At 43.2% G+C, this 24,500-nt stretch overlaps 1 protein-coding gene, 1 long non-coding RNA gene and 1 other non-coding gene across 16 annotated transcripts in view; 1 reads left to right on the top strand and 2 right to left on the bottom strand.

Annotated features, from left to right (window-relative positions):
• Window positions 1-24,500, bottom strand: part of USP46 (ubiquitin specific peptidase 46) — a 106,865-nt gene that overhangs the window by 70,495 nt on the left and 11,870 nt on the right. For 2 of the 14 annotated variants that reach the window (XM_086407677.1, XM_086407673.1), the window contains exons 1-3: window positions 16,230-22,900; window positions 13,278-13,313; window positions 4,808-8,141 (exon numbers count right to left, since the gene is read on the bottom strand). In XM_086407677.1, coding sequence (XP_086263803.1) covers window positions 4,808-4,843 — 36 coding nt within the window. In that variant the 5' untranslated portion in view covers window positions 4,844-8,141; window positions 13,278-13,313; window positions 16,230-22,900. Of the gene's footprint in view, window positions 1-2,076; window positions 2,149-2,292; window positions 2,972-3,416; window positions 3,704-3,851; window positions 3,975-4,042; window positions 4,328-4,807; window positions 8,142-12,083; window positions 12,281-13,277; window positions 13,314-16,229; window positions 22,901-24,500 lie in introns of those variants that run through there. The other 12 variants (XM_086407674.1, XM_086407676.1, XM_086407683.1 and 9 more) reach the window with 12 other exon arrangements.
• On the bottom strand, window positions 203-274 carry TRNAY-AUA (transfer RNA tyrosine (anticodon AUA)). Its single transcript has one exon. It is a non-coding gene; the product is annotated as a tRNA-Tyr (tRNA).
• LOC147370687 (uncharacterized) lies at window positions 13,398-23,292 on the top strand. The gene is made up of 3 exons (XR_015166153.1): window positions 13,398-13,521; window positions 16,219-16,346; window positions 22,897-23,292. It is a non-coding gene; the product is annotated as an uncharacterized LOC147370687 (long non-coding RNA).

Below are 24,500 nucleotides of genomic sequence, written 5' to 3'. Positions count from 1 at the left end.
TAGGTTTTACTGTTTGGGTGAACTGGAACACACAAAGCTGATATCCAGAAGCGGGTATCACAGTCTTCAGTGAAAGTGAAGTCACTCAGTCCTGTCCGACTCTTTGCGACCCCATGGACTATAGCATACCAGGCTCCTCCATCCATGGGATTTTCCAGGCAAGAATACTGGAGTGGGTTGCCATTGCCTTCTCCAGGAGAGCTTCCCGACCCAGGGATTGAACCTGGGTCTCCCGCATTATAGGCAGACGCTTTACCGTCTGAGCCACCAGGGAAGATTTAATTCTAACAAAATACTGGCTTTCAGCTTTGTTTTCCCATATGATTCCAAGAGAAACAGAGAAGAATCTGTAGACCTAATTGTCAGGTCCTGACCCAACACAAACTCCTTCATGTTAGACCTAAGAAGCCAGAAGAACAGAATGTTTTTTTAAACATTAACCCAGCCCACTTCAGGCTGCAATTTCTAAATCTGACGATTATCAGTGTAGATGCTCACAACATGACCTTAACCTCTCCTAGCTGATTCATTAACTCAGAGTCTCCAATTATCTTTGCAATGGGAAGGAGTAACAGAGGAAGAGACACAGTCATCTCTTCTCTCAAATTTTGAGTTTTACATATTTTTAAATAATGTTTAAAAACTGTTTTCAACTTCTAAAAATGCCTGCCTCAAATAAGTAACTGACTTTCCAATATAAAATGATTTCTATAAATGTCCTCCAGCTTTATTACAAATTTCTAGTAATTTTATTTTTCCTTCATATCGAGGTGACTTCTATTTAAAAGAATTGAAATCTGGCACTCACAGTGGTGCCCAATAGCATCCTGGGGTTGTTCAATGGATGCTGAAATGGTAATATCTGGTAAATTCAACACAGTTTCAAACAAAGTAGTTAAGTACTCAAGGAAAGACTCTAAGAACTACTACTCACTAAGGAAGTTTCTTTCAACCAAATATACATACACATTAGTTCTACAAGTTGAGAAAGAAACTACAGTCCCAAGAAACACAACAATTTGTTCAATGGCACCATCAGACTCAAGCTTAGCTGGAGAGACACCCAATAGCATAGACTTCAGTTCTAAGCTCTTCTGACTACAATCATAGAAAATAAAAGAATCAAACTTGAATCAAATGCAAATTAAAGAAACATCCTGCTGTGATCATCAGTTTACTGTACTGCTTCTGAGATTTTGCTCAATCTTTATCCGTGTGGATACCACACTGTATTGAGATAGTTTCATCTTTACCAATGTTATGCCCACAAGAAACCACTGAGTTCCTTGGGGACAGCGACTCCCCTCACTCAGTTACACACCTGCACATAATATGTGCCAACACTAACACAGAGATCCTCAACAGATGGCCATTTCCAGGAACAAAACGTGATCTATTTGACACACGGCATTTCTTTCATGGAATATTTTACAGCACTATTCACAAATGAAATTAAGATTTGATGATTTAGGCCAATCTGCATCCATACAAGTCACATTTCTAGAGGGCACATTTGGTTTCTATTAACAAATGCTTCCTCTTTAGAAAATTCCTCAGGCTTTTCAAACAGAAAATCTACCTCCCAAAAACCTTTCACTTACAGAACTTAAATCCATTAGCCTGGCCAAAATCAGAAGACTATCAACAAGGGACATTTCCTCATGCTTGGTAGCAGCTAATACATTTAAAAAATTACAACATACCAGCCAAACAAGCTTTACTATCTCTGAACCAGACACGCTGTGTAGCTAAGGTGACAAGCCCTCAGCAAGCTGATCAAGAATCACTATGGCAGGAATTCACACGAAGTGAAATTAAAACAAACGGGAACTCACATTAAACTGCCAATGGACAATAAAACCTCGGGGGTAAAAGACAAGTAGAGGGATGGGAGTATTTTCCACAACCCCTCTATCTAAAACTGGCACAAGAAGTGTGGGGGAAAGAGAAGGTGTTTATTTCTCAATCACACAAGGATTTGCAACAAGGTTTTTCCTGCTCTGCTGGGTCCTTTCTTGTCTGCTGGATGAAACAAATCCAGACTCAGTACTAGGTCCTGGTTTGCACAAGCCTTACCTAGAAGGATGTATCTTCTATCACTGTTTCTGTGACACACATCAGCCTGTTTAAAATATGCCAGATGACCTGCTTTAAAAAAAAAAAAAAGAAGCAACTGTCACTTCTTCTTACTACAACTCCATTTGGGATCAAATGGAGTTGGGACTGGGAAGGATCAGTTAGAGCCCCCCAGAGAGAAAAGAAGTGGTGAGGAGAGACCCACAGAAGACCTACCTGGAAACAATTCATCATTGAGTGAAGAATCTAAAGGGAGGTCCAATGAAACTGTATGTCTGAACAAGTGAAAACACAGCAGTCTCCTCATCACCGAGCCTCCTCTGTGGGAAGCAAGACTGGGAGGGACCAGGGCACCAGAGCAGCCTTTTATAAGGGGGAGGGGTTAAGGACTCCCACCCCAGTCTCCCTGTAAGGGCTTGGTCTGCATAAACATTTATCTTAGCAGCTGCTTACATCAGGTCCAAAAGACATTGTACTTTAAACAACTGAAGGTGACATAATAATGAGAAAGATGAATCTGATCATCAACACCTGATACTCAGTAAGTACTTGCTACATGGTAGGCTCAGTAACTCCTTTAATACAACAGTCCCATGAGGTAGGAACCATTATCATCCCCTTCTTGTACATAAGGAAAGTAGGAGAGAGAGCAACTGGTTCCGGGACAAAAAGCTAGTATACGTTCGAACCCTGAACCCAGGAAGCCTGACTTTACAGCCCAAACTCTTCATATCCCCTACTCTAGGCACAGGGTCCATATCAGAATGTACAACTCCCGAGTTGTGAATTGATTCCTCATCTCACTTGGGTGATGATCCTAAGTTCGGTGCCTTTTTAAGGACTTCACATGAGGTGTCAACTCTCCACAGCCCACTCTTCTCATGTCTGCCCTGAAGCTTGCCTCTCTAGCTGAGTTTTGTTGGAAACAGGTTGTGACATTCTGCTCAGGTGTGCCAAGAAGCCCCAGCTACACTGAGGGCAGAAAAGAAAAAAAGCTGGGGGCTGGCTTCATCTTGGCACACGCTAGCTCTCAAGTTTCCAGCCTGCTCCAATACAGAGGTGTCACCACACACAAGCAGGGCAGGAACACCACCACGGACGGCTTCACTGCCCTGTAAGCCCAAAGCCACCCCAGGAGGCACGAAAGAGAGTGTTAGAGTTGCTCTGGTTTCACAGTTCCCCTCAGGAGCTGGTCTTAGAAGACAGAGAAACCGAGAAGAAAGGCATCACCTTTTCACTGCACCAAGCAACATTAATGCCACTCGACAGGAGGGAGCAGGGGGCCTGTCTCCGCGTGGAGAAGGCAGAGAGGAAATGGAAACCCGCCAGGAGCCACCCACCACGTTTAACTGGTCCTGCGCCAGTATCTTTGCAGCTGTCACTCCGGGAAGGCCCAGCTTTTGCTCTGCCCACCACAGCAGTAGCCACGTCCAAGAGCACTGAACACTGAAGCCAGCCCCAGTAGGTCTTGATTCCATCCCTGAGTAACACATGGCTCCTTAATGCTCCTTTCCCATGTGTTAATCTTGCAGGGGAATGTGGGACAGAAGATTTTAAAAGCTCGGTGATGGGGGAAGGGCAGCCAGATCACCTTACTCCCAGGCTTCTCAATCAAGCCTCCTCAGATTCCCTTTAGCGGCCTGTGTTATTAGCTTGAGAGAGGTTTCCCCAAACTGGCATTAAAAGAGCATGTGTTCCATCCAGCTGGAGGGAGGGGAGACAGAATGGGGGCGGGGTGGGGGGTGGTCTTTGGACAGGCGAGGCAAAGCACACACCCTCTCATCTTGCACAGGAAGGCAGTGCCTCACTCCAGGGGGCAAGCCTTGCTCCCCAAGGCTCTGACAAGTGGAGGTACCAGCAGGAGGCACCCTGGGGACCCAAGGGCTGGAGGTTGTTCCTGCAGAAGGCAAAGCAATGGGAGAAATACAAATTAAAGTGGACACGATGTCATGGGCCCCGTCCTCACCAGAGCCCAGCAGTGTCCTCTTGCTGCGTCCACACCCACCGGTCCACACTTGGGTCTACAGTTAATCAGGCAGGATAACCCTGGAGACCTCCTCCATGCCCTCAGGCGGCCCTTTAAATGTCACTGCTTTATGACCTTGTCCCCCTTTCACAGATGGGGAAACTGAGGCATCCACAACAAATGACCGTTCTTTCCCAAACCAGGTAGAAGTTCACTTCCCTAACCACAATTTTGCACTTTTTTACAGCTCTATCACATTTCAGATTTCTCCAGACACACCGACTGCCTCTGCAAAGTGAATCTTAAATACAGTTTAAAAGAGTGAACTCAAAAATGAGACAAGGGCGGTCAGGGAGTCCGGCAGGGCTTTATCTTCGGCAAGAACATGGTGGGCGTCCCCCGCCACCCCAGCTTCTCCTCCAACCTGGTCCCCCGGGACGTCCGGGTTCGGCCTACCCCCTCCCCCCAAGACGCTTCACCGCAACCCGAGGGCGGAGGCGCAGCGGCGCAGGGACGCGCGGGCGGGCGGGCTCCCGGGTCCCGGGGCCGAGAAGGGGGCGGGGGGCTCCCGGCCCCTCCCCCGGCAGCTCTCCGGGCCGCGACCGGCCCGCCCAGCCCGGGGGCCGGGAACTTCTGGCGGCGCCGCGCGGCCCCCGCCGCCCCCACCCCCACCGGCCGCTCGGCGGGCGTGCAGCTCGGGTTTCCCATTCTTCGTCTCCCCGCGCCTGGGGCTCGACCCTCGAGGCGGCGGCGGCGACCACTCACCATATTACAGATGGAGGCGATGTTTCGGACAGTCATTAGTCTAAAGGTTACAGCGATCCCGCACCGCCATCTTTACAAGGGGAAACCAGGACCGGCCATGGTGGAGCGCTCGCGGGGAGGCCGGGCGCGGCGGCGGCGGCGGCGGGGAGGCGGCCTGGGGTCCGGCTTTCAGTTTGGCTGGGAGAAGGGAGGCCGGGAGGGAGGAGAGGAGGCGGGGAGGGCGGGGAAGGCGGGAGGCGGGCGGGAGAGCGGAGGGGCGGGGAGTGGCGGAGCGAGGGAGCCTGGGCCGCGGCCGGCTGCGCCGGGAGGAGGGGCGGCCCGAGCGCCGCGTGCAGCCCGCACGCCCCGAGCGCTCCGGCCCCGACCCGGCCCGGGTCCCCGCGGCTCCTCCTCCCGCCTCCGCCTGCCGCCCTGGCTCGGCTTTTCTCTTTTTTCTTTCTCGGCGTCCTGCTTCACTCCGAACCGGCTAGAAAGCGCGGCCAGGCCCGGGCTCGCGCAGCTGCAGCCTGTCCCCCGGGCGGACCCGTCCGCGCCGGCGGCCTCCTCCGCCCAGCTCCGGCCCGCGGCGCCGCCCGGGAAGCGAGGACCGAGCCCGCGCTGGGTGTCGGCCGGCGGAAGGTGCAGCGCGCGGGCTGGAGACTCGGGGCCGCTTTCTCTCTTCACTTGTTCTTTCCGGCCGCGCGGCCCGCAGCAGCCCCGCGTTTTCACGTTCGGGCGAGTGGAGGAGGCAAGGGGCAGGGGTGACTACGTCCAACTTTTCGTTTGTCCCCGGGTTTCCAGCTAGATGGCACCGGCGGGGACCCACGAAGTAAATGGGGTCAGGACACGGGAGTGCCGAGAGCCCTTGGCCTGCCGGGTCGAGGGGGACGGGAGCCTGGGCCGAGGCGCGCTCGGGCACTGGGTGACAGTAGCAGGTACAAAGGGGAAGTCTCGGTTCTGGACAAGGACTGGGGATGGTCCGAGGAGCGATGGACTCTGGAAAGAATGAAAAACAAACTTTTCCGCGTCTTCTAGAAAAACCTACTTCTCTCGGGGCCTCCCAGCTTGTTTAGGTTTGGAGGGTCATTGTATTGGCTTATACACATTTCCTGCAAACACAGTCGTGGTTTTTGACTCAAACCGTGAATCTACACCACTTAGCAGTTATGTTCTGTGAAGTGGAGGAGCCCGTTTCCGAAGGTGTAAAACAGTTCTCATACAAAGTTGCAGTTTTATGCTTTAAACAGAGAAGTCTTACGAGGGAAACGCCTGACAGTTCTTAAACCCATATATTTAATGACAAATCGAATTAGAGGAGAAATTAATAAAATTGAAGATAGCATTTATCTAACCACCAAGAGGAACATACTGGGAAAATAGCTCACTTCCTGTCCTCCATTATCTATTCAGTGTTATGCTCTTTAATAGTTGAAGACCATTGATTGTTAATGTCCCTAGGACCTGGGATGGAAATAAGACAACGGAGACTAAAAGTTTCGTTGGGGGTCATCTTGGCTCAGGATATTTAATGGGTTTCCAGACATCAATTCCTGCTTAAGTTATTCTGCCTACATCTTTTTTCCAAACAGATCCTGATAATGATGGTAGCTCACTGTGACTTTTTACCATTGTCAGTCATGATGCTCTTTACATTCAGGATCTTGGTCACCACCAAAACCATCAGATAATAGATCCTATTATAATCGCCTTTTGTAGGTCAGTTAAAAAAAAAAAAAAGCTTAGGATACCAAGCATCCTACTGAAGCTGGTGTGCTAATCTGCCTGAGCACCTTGAAGACAAGACAACAAAACACCCAACCTATGGCCAGTTAGGGTAACTGACACCTGAGTGTATGTGCCTGCTCAGTGGCTCAGTCACATCCCACTACCCCATGAACTGTAGCCCTCCAAGCTCCTCTGTCCATGGGATTCTCCAGGTAAGAATACTGGAGTGGGTTGCCATTTCCTCCTCCAAAGGATCTTCCCCACCCAGGGGTTGAACGCCCGTCTTTTGCATTCCTGCATTGGCAGGCAGATTCTTTACCACTGTGCCACCTGGGAAGCCCACAACTGACACCTGTAAAGGTTTAAAATATTATACTTGAGGAAAGTCATAGAACAAGTTCAGGAGCAACCTCAAGGCTAGAACTCAAGCCTTAGGACTCAAATTTCACAGACATTCCACTATAAAAGCATTAATACAAAATCTTAAATAATATAGAAATTTTATACCATAATAGAGTTCAGAATTTCTGCCATTATTATAGCATAATGGATGGCAAAGTCCACAGGATTGAAAATGCCATTGACACAATGAAAATTGAACATCGTTGGATTGCTGAGTGCTATTTCAGCAAGGCATCCTTTGCATGAACAGCCTATAGGCTAAAACCTAAGTGTTCAATATAGACAAACATTCAGATTGAAACTCAGTGAATTACAAACACAACAAATCAACTGAACACAGCAGATCTTGTCAGACTCATGAATAATTAAATATATTTTTACACTAGTACGAGGTTGGTATTCACAGGCCTTAAATTGGAAAGGGCATTAGTTGAAGAATTGTAACCTCAGTCTTTTTCAGCGGGAAACATTGGCGGTGATAAGATGCAAAGTAATGAAAATGTTGACAAGCTAATGAGAATTTTTAGGAGAAGTGTTTCACACATAGGGGCCAGCTGATTCGAAGATATAGAGTAAAATCTGGGCAAAGTACACAAGTGGAAAGTTGGGACATAGGCTAGCACTAAACAGATGAAGGAACCTGATTCAGGCCAGGCCAATGAAAGCACCACATGGCCCAGCCACAGTGATTGGTTCAGCTAGGAGGATGTGATATACGCTGAGCCAATTAGAGTTGGCCCTGGGTCTTTGGGGAAAGAAGTGCTCCCCTTCTTTAGTTTGCTGAGCTGGTACGATAATATCTAGAGCTTCTGTCTTTCCACTGCTTGAGTGAAGAAAAATAAAGCTGAGAAATGTAAAACAACATCTTTTGTCCTGCTGCCAAGGCCTTTTCAGCAACTCAAGTTGGTAATGTCCTTGTTTTCTTTGGTCGTTCAAATTGAGTGACTGCTGCTCATGACTGAAACAATTCTAAAACATCATTGTCTCCCTGTTCCCAAAATTCATTAGGTTCATTCTGAATTCATGATGTTCCCTTTTCCTCTGTTCTCTTCCTACTACGTGGATTTTTCCAGTCTTTCTTCTCCATGATGCCGTCCAAGATTGCTTCCCACCACCACCAATGAAGTACATCCAGATGGTTCATGCCCTTCTGTTGTTTCCGGTTTTGTGTCATTGCCCTCCTGCTTCCCCTCTTGGCTTAGTTACCGTTATGCAGCCTCCAGATGACCTGAGACAAGATGGGATGCCTTTGTCATATGTTCTCACAGTGCCATCCCTCTTCCCTTCATGGACCTTATATTTGTGAATTGCTTATGCCATCCAGCACACAGCGTGGAGACAGTAGAGTGGGTGGTTAAAAAGGGGAGTCCTGGATCCAGACTCTCTGGACTTGGGCAAATGTCTTAACTTTTCTATGCCAAAATTCCTGGATCCATAAAAAGAAGAGGCCCTTCATAGAGTGTGATTGTGTTTATATAGAGTACAAAACTATGGCTGATGTGCATTATAAGTGATTGCTGCTATTATTTTTGTGCATGTGAGTGTTTAGTATCTGTTTCTCATCTCACATTAGATGTGAAGTGAGAGGTCTGTTTTTGCTTACCATTTTACACCTAAGACACAGTGCTTTGTCCAAAAGAGCAGCCAAGAAATCAGATATTAAATATTTGGGCAATTGCCTCTTTCCAAGTGGCCTGGAAGCTCCTAGAGGGAAGGTACCTTGTCTTTTGTATTAAAAAAGATCTCATCTGGTCTCAGGCACTGTGCCTGGCACATTCATCTCTCTCCCTTTCCCCTCATTGCTGAATAGGTTATTGCACCTCATTTGAAATGCAAAGACTAGTAAACATTTGGCTGTCAGGGGGAAAACATTTTCCTAGTTGTAGACTTCAGTTTAAAACCAGACTGGCTTCTGAGGGTTATATTTCAATTCTGTGAGGAACTTTATGACAGTCTTTTCCCTTTTACATCATGTATACAGCAAATACTAAAAACATGCTTTGCACCAGATGCTGTGTGAGGTACCAATGGTCCTAAAATAAGAGGAGGCAGTCACAGCATTCTGCTGTGCTCTGTGTTTCTAGTGTGGTGGTCATTGGCATCACTGTGGATGTCTTCACTACTTTTTGCATGCAGTTAATATAAATTAGGATAAGCAAACTTTGGAGTGAATTTCTACAATGAGAAAACTACCTCTAAAGCCATGAATGTGTTTATGGGTGGTTAAGATTCCCTAAGTCTTTGGAACAATTGACTTATTTTGAAGTGCCAATTGAAATGCCATTGAAGGACTTTTAAACTGGGCTAGAACATAATTTGATTTCAATTTGCTAATACATTTTGATTAACTGAAAGAAGAGATGACTATAGCTGGCTACTGTGTGGGGAAAGAGGGTTGACAGAAAGCAAAAGTGCTCTATGGGAGGCCAGTTAGAAATCTGTGGAGAGAGAGTCCCAGAGCTCCTGGGAGCCTGGGTTTAGGTAAGGAACAGCAATGGAAAGGGGAGAAGCAGACAGACTGCAGACGTTTTTGGAGGTTGTCTGGGATGAGGGACAAGGATGAGTCAAAGATAAAACCCAGGTTTCTGACTAGAATGAAAAGGAATGTCATTTTTCTTACGATAGAGAATGCTGAAGGAGAAGGTGCAGGTATAGGTGGTTGAGAAGAAATGAACTTGATTTCAGAAGCTGAGTTAGAAATAACCATGGAACAACCTGTAAAGATTATGTCAGATACCAATCTGGGGCTCAGAAGAGATGTCTGGGCTGGAGGTAAGTCTAATTAACATAGAGAAAATAACAGAAGGCATGTGGTTATGGATGAAATTGCATAGAAAGAGTTTTGCCAAGGAGTGTTGACTTAGAGTAGACAAAGGAATAGCTGGGAAGAGCCCCACCATGCAACCGATCAGGTGGAGGAAGGAGAAGCCAAAGGAAATGAATACAGTGCTTCTAAAGTGGTAGACGAGAAACAAACATGCAGCATGGCAAATGCCAGAGTACTTCAAGATGGGAGGGGGTAGTCAAAAGTATCAAATACAGCTTAGATATCAAAGGTGATTAATAACAATGTTCAATTCTTGAGCAAAACTTTAAGATGCATTTAACCCTCTGACAATCCTGTGGAGGAAAGCACTGTTAAAGTTCCCATTTTAGAGAAGAGAAAACCAAGACTGAAAGGGTTTAAGTAACTTGTTCAGATTCAATTAAGCACCAGAACCTACTGCTGAAAAGTTCTTTGAATTATATCAAAGGCAGTTTGCATGGAACAGTTAGGATATTGGATTATTCGTATTAGATTAATAAGAGTGAGATGAGAAAACAGATTAAACGTGTTTGGCTTTCAAGGGAAGAAGAGATAAATAGATAATTAAAGAGCTCAAAGTTACCTTCCTGAAGTGGGCCTCTGCTTGGTTTGCAAGGACCTCCTTTAAATCACATCACTCTGCCTCTGTGCCTGCAGCCTCACAGCTCCCCCCACCCTCAGCTGATTATTCTGCCTTCCATTTCAAGTCCACCCACTCCTCAAAACTCAATTCAAAGCTTGCTTCCAGAGGAAGTCTTCTCAGTCTCACCTTTCTTGGTAGGCTTTTATCAGAGGTCACTTTTGACATTTCTTTAGAAACCTGAAATGCCTGGCACAATGCTGTGTGCACACAGGAAGCTCTCAGATAATTAACAGGTAATTAATTTTTTACCTACAACACTTGGCTTCCTTGATCAGAACCATTTTGCTCACCATCCTGCTTTCCTGGTGGTTTTCTCTTTCCTTCAAGTTCTGATCTGAATTATACAGAATTTAGCCATCATGCGTATGGGGAAGGCAGGATTTAGAAGGTAAGTGCATGATGAGGAAGTTGAAGCAAATGAGCTTCCTTCATTTAGAAATGAGACTTCTAAAGAGATTTGATCATAAAATGAGAGATCTCAGCAGCCTAAGGAAGGCAAGGGAATCAATGGAAGGGTTTAGTCATCTTATTTTTTTCTTTTACCACAAGTATTAGTACATTTGTCATCAAGATGTGAGGAGCCAGTGAACCTGCAAGTGACGGTTATTAGAAGAATAGGAGTCAGGTTGAGCAGCTTCCCAGGTGGCTCAGTGGGGAAGAATCCACCTGCCAATGCAGGAGACGCGGGTTTGATCCCTGAGTCAGAAACATCCCTTGGAGGAGGGCATGGCAACCCCTTCCAGTATTCTTGCCTGGAGAACCCAATGGACAGGGGAGCCTGGCAGGCTGCAGTCCATAGGGTCGCAAAGAGTCAGGTGTGCCGGAGCACAGCACTCGTTCAGGTTGAGGGCCCAAGAGCTTTGGAAAGGAGGAAGTCATCCATCCATTAGATTGAAGAAATTAACAGGAGATGGCCTCCACTGTCTTAGTAGACAGGAATAGAAGTTCCATTGCTCCCAAGGGGTTTTGACTGCTTTCTTTATTGCCATGGCCCTCAGAACAGTAAGGCTCTTAGAAGGCTCAATATTTGTTGAAAGGTTGACTGAAAGGATAAGATTAGAAGAACTCCAAGTATAAACTCTCGTGTAAGCGAATCGTTGTTCCAATAGCCTAATCAGATTTAGAACAGGCTTTCTTTGGGGGCACTTGCATTCCTTCCATGTCCATAAACACTGTTTACAGTAGAGGAAAGATGTATGCCTCCTCACCAGATCATACCCAAAGGGGTGCTCCCAGCCCATGTCTGATCGCTTGCATAGCTTTAACAACCTCCTGACAACCGCTGCCACCTGGTGGAAGGGCAGGGATTCACAAGTGATGCCTGGAATGAGACTTCCCTCAGGCAGCGGCGCTTTTAAGTCTCCTTTGTGGTGCTGCTCTTCCAGAAAACTGGCAACCATGTGGTTCGTTGAAAGCAAGATTGACGTGAACTCTCTCACTGTATAGTTTTGTCTCCAGTGAATGTTTAGGGTTCTACTCTTGCATTTCTTCTCAGAAAAAAGGGTCAGCAATTTAAAAATAAATTTAAAAAAATAAAGAAAATAGGGTCAGACAGCCAAATTAAGGGTGATAGTAATAAGGCCACGTGAGCAGATCCTCCTACTGGTGGCTGTGGTGCTGTGTGCCCTGAAAAGTACTGTACACACGCCAGTCATCACCTACCATCGCCAGTGATCCGAAAGAGGCTGTGAGGAGCTGACAGCTTGGGATGCTCTACGTACCCATTCGATAAGCCTTTCAAGATCTCCATGAGCTAGATGGTGGTGGTGGTTTAGTCGCTAAGTCATGTCTGACTTGTGACTGCATGGACTGTAGCCTGCCAGGCTCCTCTGTCCATGGGATTTCCCAGGCAAGAATACTGGAATGTGTTGCCATATCCTTCTCCAGGGCACCTTCCTGACACAGGGATTGAACCTGGGTCTCCTGCATTGTAGACAGATTTTTTTTTACCAACTGAGCTATGAGGGAAGCTCAGTAAGTGAATTCAAATGTTTCAAGAGTACAAATTGATTCAAATGATTACAAGTGATTTCTGCTGTTTTTGATGGAATTCTGATTCAACTGAAACAATGATACTGTGGATGTTTCCATTTTAAGCACACTATATTTGTTGCTGTTTGAACTTTATTTTTAAATAAAAAGGACAATTTAAGATAGCTTACTTCTTCAGCCATTTAGTTGAAGTCACTTATAATAAGTTTCAGCTATTATGATTCCTATAGGTTATAACAACTTTTTAAAAGAGCTGTTGATATTATGTCTAAGAACAGAGCATGAGACTTTTCTATGTTTTTAATATTTTAAATTAAAGCACACATTCAGAACTTCTAATTTTTAATTAAAACATACATACAGGCATAAACCTTAAGTGAATTGTCACAAAATAGGCACACCTGTACAACCACCACCCAAGTGAAGAAATAGGACATAACCAGCATTCCTGAAGTCCTCGCCCATGCTCCTCCCAACCCCTCTCCCCCCTCAAACCCCTACACTGACTTCTAAATCAATAGCTTATTTTTGCCTGGGTTTTCTGTTTGTGTTTATCTAAATAAAACCATGCAGTGTGTAACTCTTTTTTGTGTGGCTTCTTTTGCTCAGTATTATAAGATTCAGCCATGTTGCTCAGAAAATCTGTAGTTTGCTAGCTTTTGTTGCTATACAGTATTATGAAGATATCACAGTTTATATAAAAATTCAACACTGATGGATATTTGGTTGGCTTTCATCTTAAATGTATACCAAAAAATGCTTCTATGAATGTTCTTGTATGTGTCCTTTGGTGAACATGCACACACATTTCTGTTGGATACACATCTAGGTATAAGTTGCTGGATCATAGGGTAGGCATGTTTTCAACTTGGGGTGATAATGCTAAACTGGTTTGTAAAGGGGTCATACTAACTTACACTCACCTGTTGCTTCACATGGCTCAGTGGTAAAGAATCCACCTGCAGTGAAGGAGACATAGGAGACGCAGTTTCAATCCCTGGGTTGGGAAGATCCCATGGAGAAGGAAATGGCCACCCACTCCAGTATTCTTGCCTGGAGAATCCCATAGTCAGAGGAGCCTGGCTGGTTACAGCCCATGGGGGTCACAAAGAGCCGAACACGACTGAAGTGGCTTAGTACATCAAGCTTTTTAACGTTCGCCTTTTGGTAAGTATGCCATATATAACTTAATAAAGTGAAAGAAAGTGAAGTTGCTCAGTCATGTCTGACTCTTTGTGACCCCATGGACTGTAGCCTATCAGGCTCCTCCGTCCTTGGGTTTTTTCCAGGCAAGAGTACTGGAGTGAGTTGCCATTTCCTTCTCCATATAACTTAATAATGCTTATTAAATATTTTTGGTACTGAGTCCACATCACCCTGTTTCATTGTAAGCCCATCTCAGTAAGGTCCATGTCCCAACTAGTATAAAAGCAATAACATAGACATGTGACAAGTACATGTGAATCATCTAGCAAGAAAAGGATCCATCCACTCTCTCCTCAAAATAAAACAAGACAGAGGAATGAATAGTCAGTGCCTATAAGCAGTAACAGAAAATAACCAGCTTTTTAAAAAGTAAAGTGTGAGTTGTAGAATAATTGAATATTACAGTTACGTTAATCTAATTCAACTGCCTTGGAGCCGGGAGAGATTAAATGATTAAGACCCATATCAGTTGCGGACAGAGCCAGAACTAGAATTCTAGTCCCTACATCCCTGGTCTTTTATAGGGTACCTAAACTTTTATTCAATGTACTTTCTTAAGTCTAAAATTTCGCTTTGAACTCAATTTCTTAGAGTTCAGATTAATTTTGTAAGTGCACTTAGTTAACCATGAAAGAACACTCTGTCCACATGTTGTAATTATTATATAGCCATGCTTTCTCTGACTAATTAGAAGACAACAACACTGAAATCCAATCCCAACAGAACATGCCATCTGGCTATCACTCTTCAGAAAGACAAAAGCAGTCTGTCTAAATTCTCACTACTGTCTTCACCAGCAAGTCAAGACTAAGAGTTTTATAGAGCAATTCATGAAAATACTGTGCTGTCTTCCTTTGAGGACTCAAGGGGGGTTGAGGGCTAGCTCCATAATGTGGTGACTTTCTTGTAGGAAGATTTCACTACTGACCCACAATCAGTAGATTGTGAACCTCAAGTTATAGCTCCACACTGATCCTTGTACATTCATCCAGAACTTCTAGATTAAAAATGGCACACAATTGCAAATGTCTAGCCTTTCTCTACTGACCAAAATATAGCTAATTTATCCCTACGATGTTCATGGTTTGAGTTTCTGCTTCCCTTGTGGCTCAGCTGGTAAAGAATCTGCCTGCAAGGCGGGAGACCTGTGTTTGATCTCTGGGTTGGGAAGATCCCCTGGAGAAGGGAAAGGCTACCCACTTCAGTATTCTGGCCTGGAGAATTCCATGGACTCTATAGTCCATGAGGTTGCAAAGAGTCGGACACAACTGAGTGACTTTAACTTCACTTGTAGCATCAGCAAACCATCTATAGGCTAACTTTCACCATCTTGGTCTGGGAAATATAAGTTCTCCTCTATATCACTGTGGTATTAACTTAAGGTACTGTATCTCTTAAATCAATCCCAAATGAAATCAACCCTGAGTCTTTGTTGGAAGGACTGACGTTGAAGCTGAAGCTCCAATAGTTTGGTTACCTGATGCAAAGCACCAGCTCATTGAAGAAGACTCTGATGCTGGGAAAGATTGAAGGCAAAAGGAGAAGTGGGTAGCAGAGGATGAGATGGTTGGATGGCATCATCGACTCAATGGAGATTAATTTGAGCAGACTCTGGGAGATAGTGGAGAACAAGGGAGCCTGGCATGCTGCAGTCCATGTGATCGTAAAGAGTTGGACATGACTTAGTGACTGAACAACAACAGTCCCTTAAATCAAAAGCCCCCAAACAATAGCCCACAGATGTGTTTAGTTTAACCAGTGCAGTGTTTAGAAGCTATTTGAATTAATGACAACCTTTGAAATCTAAAGAGTTCACATAAAAATTTAGATGATAAGCCTCTCTTGAAATACCAAAAGCTCGAGCCATTCAGAGATCTTGTTGACTGGGGTGGCTTTGTTCAATGGGGACATATCTCCCTAATTTACCAGCCTCCTATCCAGGCCTCTTCACTCCTTTATGCTGCCTTCCTTTCATAGGCACTTGAACTGACTCCTGCCCTAATCAAATAACATCAAGGCCAGGTTTCTGCCTGGAATTCAATGCCAGGGCATTCATTGGCAGCAACTTGAAGAATCTCAATAAAAGTTGCATATAATTCCAGTCCCCTGTAGGGACTTCTGGATCGCCCAGCGCTGTCCTTTGCCATGCCCTTCTCTGGGCTGGGTACTGGCATAACACAGAGCTTCACTGGCACACAATGAGGCTGCATTCATTCAGGGAGAGCTAGGACTTCCGCTATGCCCCAGCTACCTAATTCTCATTTGTTTTTTTTTCCCCCTTCAAGTACTTGGGCAGAAAAAATGCTGAGTGATGTAGTTTAGCATTCTCCAATCTGCAGAAAATTCAGTTGCCAAGATTTGCAAGTTTGGCTTTTCTTCTATGCATCTGTATTCTATCCCCTATGAGTCAGTGCATTCAACAATGATATTTAAAATTCAATAAATAAAGGCAAGTGAAATTACAGAAATGGATCATCACTTCTATGGAAAACCAACTAAATAAATGTTTCGCTCAAAATGCCAAGCACCTGGGGACTTTAATAAAATGTTGAAAGTATATCCCCTGGAGGAGATGAGCAATTTGAAAGTAGGATGTGTGAGAACGATGCTACATGATCCTCCAAATACCAGTGACACTCCATGTCTTAACGGATGCAGAGCCATGTTACCTGATGCGACGACACATCATGCAGTGATAGTCTCTGGGGCCTACTGGACAGCAGCTACGCAGGATCTGAGGCTTTGGATGTGAACAACACACTGGTCCAAGAAAATCCACAGGAGAGGTTAGTTCAATGTCATGTCGAGCCATGCTGTACAGAATTTATTGTTGTGGAAGTTTTCCAGAGTTCTAAGAACAATGTATAGTCAGAACCTAGATTGTCTCAATCCAGGTAGAGCACTGTAAGGGGTCCAGGACCATTTGCATCAAAGACAAGGCAAGGATTCTAGTGCTTTTCAGTCCAAAATGTTCGATGCTTCCTCTAATATGAAATGATCCACATGCATAAACATTATGTTTACAAAATATCTACCAAGTATTGAAATATAAGGTAGAACTATTATTTTCTTTCATTACACAGGCATCCCACTTTTATTTATTCAACTCTCTGCAAACATTTATTGAACACCCCAGGGATGGGGAAGCCTGATAGGCTGCCATCTATGGGGTCGCACAGAGTCAGACACGACTGGAGTGACTTAGCAGCAGCAGTATATGCCAACCACTTTTCTAGGCCCTTGAAATAGTTGGAAAAACGAAGTTCACTGCTCTAATATGGCCTGCATTCTAGCAGGTGGAGTCAGACAAGGGGCATAATAAATAAGTTGATAATTGCTATGTAAAAAAAAGGTAGTAGAACAGAGTAATTTGGCAGGTTGCCATGTTACGAGGTTAGAAGATTGGCCTCATTGAGACGGTGACATCTGATAGAAAACTTGAAAGAGCTAAGGTCACTGTACAGTACTACTCTTGTCTGTTGGGCCCTTTTTAATAACAAAATATATATATATATTTCATTTATTTGGCTGTGCGGGCTTTCGTTGCAGTATGTGGGATCTTTTAGCCTTGGCATGTGAATCCTTAGCTGTGGTATGTGGGATCTAGTTCCCTGGGGTCGAACCTGGGCCCCCTGCATTGGGAGCACAGAGTCTTAGGCATTGGACCATCAGGGAAGTTCCTGTTGGGCCCTTTTTGAAGGGCTTAGTGTATCCACCTTCTCTTTTCTTGAATGATCAGTGGTCATTGATCTTGTGACCTTATTTTGAAGTAATTGCTCAGCTGTGTACCCACCTGGGGCTTTGTCCCCGGGCTCTGATGAGGTTGTTCCGTAAAGCTACCCATTCCATAGCTGCTTTAGAAATCTTTAGAGAAGCTTGTTAGAAATGCAGATTCCGGGGTTTTCCTCCTTGGAGAGGAGGTCTTGGGGGGCGCCAGGAGTTTACAAATTAGCCAGTGCCCCAGGAGATTCTGATGTATATGGTCTGTGGCCATACTTTGAGAAACTCTGGCTCAAAAGACTGATGCCAGTATTTCATTATTCCATTTCCAGCATCAGTTTTAGAAACATACTTTTGATGAATGTAAAACATATAAAAATCCTGAATTCATGAAAATATGAAACCTTCCTGTAATTCTTGAGGTTGTATAATATTATTCTGAAATTTGAGGTGGGGGGGGAGAAAAAAGGTTTATCCTGCCTTACCCATGTGACCTGTTTTGGGGAGTAATCAAGCAGTATTTGAAGAAAACTTGTTCTTTCTAGAAGTCCAGCTAATAAAAGCAGAAGGAATGATTTTTTTAAAATTTCTAATAATTCTGATATTTTACAGCTATGAATAAAGAGCTTAAGGAATGAGCACGAGTGGAAGCCAAAGCCATTTAGTGAAAGGGTGCCTGCGTGCTCAGTCGTATCCGACTCTTTGCAACCCTATGGGTATGGGATTTCCCACCAAGAATACTGGAGTGGGTTGCCATTTCCTCCTCCAGGGGATCTTTCCAACCCAGGGATTGAAGCCACGTCTCCTGCATCTCCGGAGAAGGCAATGGCACTCCACTCCAGTACTCTTGCCTGGAAAATCCCAGGGACAGAGGAGCCTGATAGGCTGCAGTCCATGGGGTTGCTACGAGGCAGACACAACTGAGTGACTTCAGGTTCACTTTTCACTTTCATGCATTGGAGAAGGAAATGGCAACCCACTCCAGTGTTCTTGCCTGGAGAATCCCAGGGACGGGGGAGCCTGGTGGGCTGCCGTCTACGGGATCGCACAGAGTCGGACATGACTGAAGCGATTTAGCAGCAGCAGCATCTCCTGCATTGGCAGGTAGATTCTTTACCACTAAGCCACCTGGGATTAACAAGAGACTAGTCAGTGATAGGGTGATGACTAAGGATGGTGTCCTGACACCACTGGAATGGGTTGGCATTCGCTTCTCCAACCTCAACCCACTAATAAAGTGTAAAAAGGGGCAAGTGTGCCATTATGGGCCTTTTGGTATGATGCACCAGAAGTGCTGAAAGTTTTCTCACCCCAAAATTCAACTTGATACTTATCCAGCTAGTTTGTAGAAAATAAGTTAAATAAAGAAAACAAGCTAAACAAAGATAAACACACTAAATGACAGAAGGGAAAACAAAAAGACAAATCCAGAATGTGGGTCATTTTAATAGAAAAAGTTACCCAATTCTACAACAAATCAGTGACCAGGTAAAGAAGGAGGATCATTAAATAAGAGAGACTTAAAGATGCAGCCAAATGTTACGTGTGGATCTTATTTGGATTCTGATGGGAAAAAACCAACTGTAAAAAGAGAGTTTTGAGACAATAGGGGAAGTCTGAACATGGACCTGGTATTAGATGATTTAAAAAAAAATTATTAAGTATGATAATGGCAAATAGTTATGTTTTAAAATGTTTTCTTATCAATCTAGAAATGCTTACTACAATTTCAATGAGTGAAATGACAAAGTCTGGAATTTCCTTGAAAATGAATAAAAATAAAGGTGGGTGGGCAGATGAAATGAGATTGGCAAAATGTTACTAATTCCTGAAGATTGGTGCTGAGTATGTGAAGCTTTTCCTTATATGGGGGTATGCTTGAAATTGTCCATAATAAAAAGTTTTTAAAATATACTTTTGCTGTAGGTATATATTCCTTACAAGCCACGGTAATGAGTCAAGACATTGAGATTATCATTAGTCACAAATTCAACTTTCCCTTTTACTGGTAACTCCCCTATAAATGCCCAAAACTAAGTTTTCATATCCTGATATCCTTTTTTTTTTTTTTTTAATCTCTCTCTCTCACAGCCCAGAAAAGCACGGTGGTTTTTCTCCCACATTGATCTCTTCTGTAATAATGAAATGTGCAGAGTAAATGGAACTCCATTTGCTCCTTTGGCTGCTTGAGAACCATTAAGACCCTGTTAACATCACTCATCTAATAAGTGAAAGAAAATCCTTGTCATTGAATTAAGGGAAAACCACTCTTCATACTCAGGAGTTTGGGGTGTTTAAAATGCAATATTTACATAGTGAAAAAGATCATGAAAAAGTGTTGAAGCACATGCAGTTGTATATGGTTATAGCCTATTTCTAGAGGAAAAGGGGAGCTCTCTTAGAATACTTACGACCTACTTTGGCTTTGGTCACCTAAGAGAAAATGGCTTCAGATTAAGAATTAAAATTTCCTGCATCAGAAGTACTCTAATTAATCAGGCTGAGTGCATTTGTAAATGTTGAGGTCAATAATGTAAAGATCCATACAGTAATTTAATTCTTAGAGGCTATTTGACTTCCACTGTGTTTAAAACTAAATTTGGCTACTTCACTTACTCCAGGGTGGCTAATTAACATCCACAACTCATTTCTACTGGCCATCACTCCTGCAAATATCTAAATCCAACCCAGAAGACATCATCCAGGGTATTCACTTAGCCTCTTCTAGTAACTCTGTAGTAATATTTCCAACTTTATTTTTTAAAAGTCTTAGTCAATAATCTCCCAGTTGCTGTTATGACTTTTTTTTTTTACGTCAAGTGCTATTAAAATCAAAATTTAGGGACACCTAATAGAGCTTCTGGACAAGGCTATGGCAACCCACTCCAGTACTCTTGCCTGGAAAATCCCATGGACGGAGGGGCCTGGTGGGCTGCCGTCTGTGGGGTCGCACAGAATCGGACACGACTGAAGTGACTTAGCAGCAGCAGCAGCAGTAGTAGAGCTTCTCAAAGCATATTCTGGGAATACTTGCATAACAATCAACTGGTGGGTTAAAAAATACAGTTTCCTGGGCCTTCTCACCAGACTGCATCAGACTCTCTGCTGATGGGCCTGGAATTCTGCACCTTTAGCAAGGATGTCGGGTAGTTCTTTCATACATTAAAGTCTGACAAACAAGTTTTCAAGAATGTGAGTTTCTCTCAGGGTTTTAAGAAAAACAGGATAAAGACACCCAAGTTAAATAGCAGCAGAAGGAAGCAATCAGCCAACATGTGGAACATACCACAACACAACTGACCTGTCCACCAGCTAATAAACAGGTGAACAAAATTTAGTAAGTCCAATCAGTGGAATATGACTCAGCCATAAAGGAATAAAGTCCACCAATGCATAGCACTGCTCTTGTTTGTTCCACCTTGAAAACATTATGCTAAAAGAAGCCAGACTAAAAGAGGATTAAACTTTGAAGACATACTAAATATAAGTAAACCTGCTTGAATCTCGATTCAAATAAACTGTAAAATAGACATTTTTAGACAAGCGGAGATGTTGAATATGAATTTGGAATTATTGTTTATTTTCTTAGCAACCACGTTGGTATTGTTTTCAGGTACAATTATGTCTTTTGAGATTCATACTGAAATACTGAGGCCTGAAATAACATAGTATCTGGAGTTTTCTTTGAAATACTTCAAGCAAAAAGGGAGATAAATGGAAGAAGTATGCAAAATAAATGATAGTTTTGGTTGACAGTTGTTGCCTGGAAGATAAATATACAGGGACTTGTTGAATTCTCTCCCTTTTATATTTGGAAATTTTTATGATAAGATTTAAGAATGAAGGAACTCAGGGCTTCTTGATGATTTTGTTTTGATTCCAAAAATTTCAATTGTACCTGCAGTGTTAGAGTGAGACTGAAGGGCAAATATTAGAGGCAGGTTTTTTTTTTTTCTTTTTCTTTTTTTTTCCTTCAGTTTTTTTTTTTTTTTTTAAATTTTATTTTATTTTTAAACTTTACATAATTGTATTAGTTTTGCCAAATATCAAAATGAATCCATCACAGGTATACATGTGCTCCCCATCCTGAACCCTCCTCCCTCCTCCCTCCCCATACCATCCCTCTGGGTTGTCCCAGTGCACTAGCCCCAAGCTAGAGGCAGGTTCTTAACTTTTTAGCTTTTCAACAGGAAAAGATCAGAGGGAGAATTGAGAATAATTCCATATACTCAGAAAAATTAATGGACACACTGAAAAGGAACTGAGCTCAAAGTTCTTTGGCTATTTTTTTTAAAAGAGAAAAGCCATTCTAATTCTTTCCTCAAAAGTCACTTTAAGTTCTCAGGGGATGTACAATGAATTGACTTCACATCAAAATAAATTTGTACTTTGATGTGCTGTTCTGGACTTAAGATTTTATTGTTGATAAATGCTGGAGAGGGTGTGGAGAAAAGGGAACCCTCTTATACTGTTGGTGGGAATGCAAACTAGTACAGCCACTATGGAGAAGAGTGTAGAGATTCCTTAAAAAACTGGAAATAGAACTGCCATATGACCCAGCAATCCCACTGCTGGGCATACACACAGAGGAAACCAGAACGGAAAGAGACACGTGTACCCCAGGTTCATTGCAGCACTGTTTACAATAGCTAGGATATAGAAGCAACCTAGATGTCCATCAGCAGACAAATGGATAAGGAATTTGTGGTACATATACACAATAGAATGTTACTCAGCTATAAAGAATGCATTTGAGTCAGTTCTAATGAGGTGGATGAAACTGGAACCTATTATACAGAGTGAAGTAAGTCAGAAAGAGAAACACCAATTCAATATATTAATGCATATATATGGAATATAGAAAGATGGTAACAATGACCCTATATGCAAGACAGCAAAAGAGACACAGATGTAAAGAGCAGACTTTTAAACTCTGTGGGAGAAGGCGAGAGTGGGACGATTTGAGAGAATAGCATTCAAACAGGTATATTATCAATATAAAATAGATGACCAGTGTAAGTTTGATGCATGAAGCAGGGCACTCAAAGCTGGTGCTCTGGGACAACCTAGAGGGATGGGGTGGGGAGGGAGCAGGGAGGGGAGTTCAGGATGAGGGGGACACATGTACACCCATGGTTGATTCATGTCAATGTATGGCAAAAACCACCACAATATTGTAACGTATTTAGCCTCCAATTAAAATAAATAAATAATTTTTAATTAAAAAAAGATTTTATTGTTGAGAACTTCCTAATTCTATAATGTTGTTAGAGATTTAGTTGTCTTAAAAATCTACTACTGTACACACACATATACAATTTGATGATGAATCTTTGATCAGGGAATTAACCCAAATTACCACGTCTTTCTCTGGGATCATACTACCTGTTTTTGATCACTGATTTCAGTGTTATAGAATGTGGCCTATCTGCTTCAAAATCAGGTGCAATTTTGTTCTCAGATGCATGTGGCCTGATAACTCTCCTATCACATGACAATTAGGACTTGGAAGAAAATAATTATTTTAAGTAAGTTTAAGCATGTGAAATCACCTTGACTAGGAAACTGTCTGCCCGGGGGTCAAAAATCTTGAACATGTGAATTATATTTTTCTAGGTTTTTGATATTGAGGAAGTTGGTTGCAGTGCCCTCTTTATGAAGACCCATGGAGGAAATTTTCTTCAGGAATCTTTGTGCTTCTCTTGAGTGTCTGATTTGTTTCCATTTTCTGGTTTTTTAATTGACTGTTAGGCAGCTCAGAGTAAAATTTTTGGCCCTTTTCCAGCAAGTCAACAGAGCTTCATGGGTTATATTTTCTGTACCAGCCCCAGCTTTATCTTATTTCCCCTGCAATCCAATTTTCTCACTGTGTTTTAAAAATAGAATTGTAATATATTCTTGTAAACTACATTCTTCTTGGGCTAAAATGAGATGTAAAACAGTGAATAAATGAATGAACAACAATAAATTATTTTAAAAATTACAAATAAATATCAATATAAGCACAAAAAATTACAAAGAAATACATTGCAGGTCATTTTCAAGTTGCTGGTTAAATCCATCTTATTTTTAACATGTTCCACATCTTTCTTTATACATGGATGTCTCTTTTCTGACATCAACTGTGAGCTTTACCACACAAATATAATGAAGGGACTAAGAAGGTTTCAGGTTTATTATGACTTTTCAACATTGAAGGGGGAAAAGTAGATTTAAAAAGGTCTGAGGAAGATACTGTGATTTATCTTTTTATGTGCAAGACAGTATAAAAGAAGAGCATGTGCTATCTATTCCATCCCAAGGAGAGTGGAGAAAGCAGTGTTAAACTGTTCCCAGATCACTTTCCCAGCAGTTTTTTTTGTCCAGAGGACTTGAGGGCTGCTTAGAAAGTGCAGGCAATTGGCCATTTTTAGAAAGTGCAATTGGCCAATGCAGGAGACATAAGAGACATAGGTTCAATTCCTGGGTCAGGAAGATCCCCTGGAGGAGAGCACAGCAATCTACTTAAGTCAGTATTCTTGCTTGGAGGATTCCAAGGACAGAGGAGGCTGGTGGGCTACAGTCCACAGGGTCAAAGGGATGGACATGACTGAAGCGACTTAGCACACATGCAGTCACACAATAGCCTACTGTATAGCACAGGGAACTCCACTCAATATTCTCTATGGACCTATATGGGAAAAGAATCTAAAAATAGAGTCAATATATGTACAACTGATTCACTTTGGTATACAACAGAAACTAACACTGTAAATCGACTATACTCCAATAAAAAAATTGATAAAAAACAAAAGGCTTGAACAGTTTTTCATTTGTTCTCAGCATAAAACACAAAGTCTGCCAGGGGCTCCTGCATGGTGTGGCCCCACGCTTTTCTCAGGCCACTCTACTCCTACATCCCTAAGTTCTGTTTGCACTTTGGAGCCCTTAACAGGTCAGTTCAGTCGCTCAGTCGTGTCCAACTCTTTGCAACCCCGTGAACTGCAGCACGCCAGGCCTCCCTGTCCATCACCAACTCCCGAAGCTTACCCAAACTCATGTCCATTGAGTCAGTGATGCCATCCAACCGTCTCATCCTCTGTTGTCCCCTTCTCCTCCTGCCTTCAATCTTTCCCAACATCAGGGTCTTTTCAAAGAGTCAGTTCTTAGCATCAGGTGGCCAAAATATTGGAGTTTCAGCTTCAACATCAGTCCTTCCAATTAACAGGTCAAGCCCTTTC

This window comes from Bos grunniens, chromosome 6 (assembly GCF_055505025.1).
Source record: "Bos grunniens cultivar Pamir isolate PY7600 chromosome 6, Bosgru_T2T1.0, whole genome shotgun sequence".
Taxonomy (NCBI): domain Eukaryota; kingdom Metazoa; phylum Chordata; class Mammalia; order Artiodactyla; family Bovidae; genus Bos; species Bos grunniens.
The sequence above is the reverse complement of the archived record's forward strand: the minus strand, read 5'-3'. Positions and strand labels throughout refer to the sequence as shown.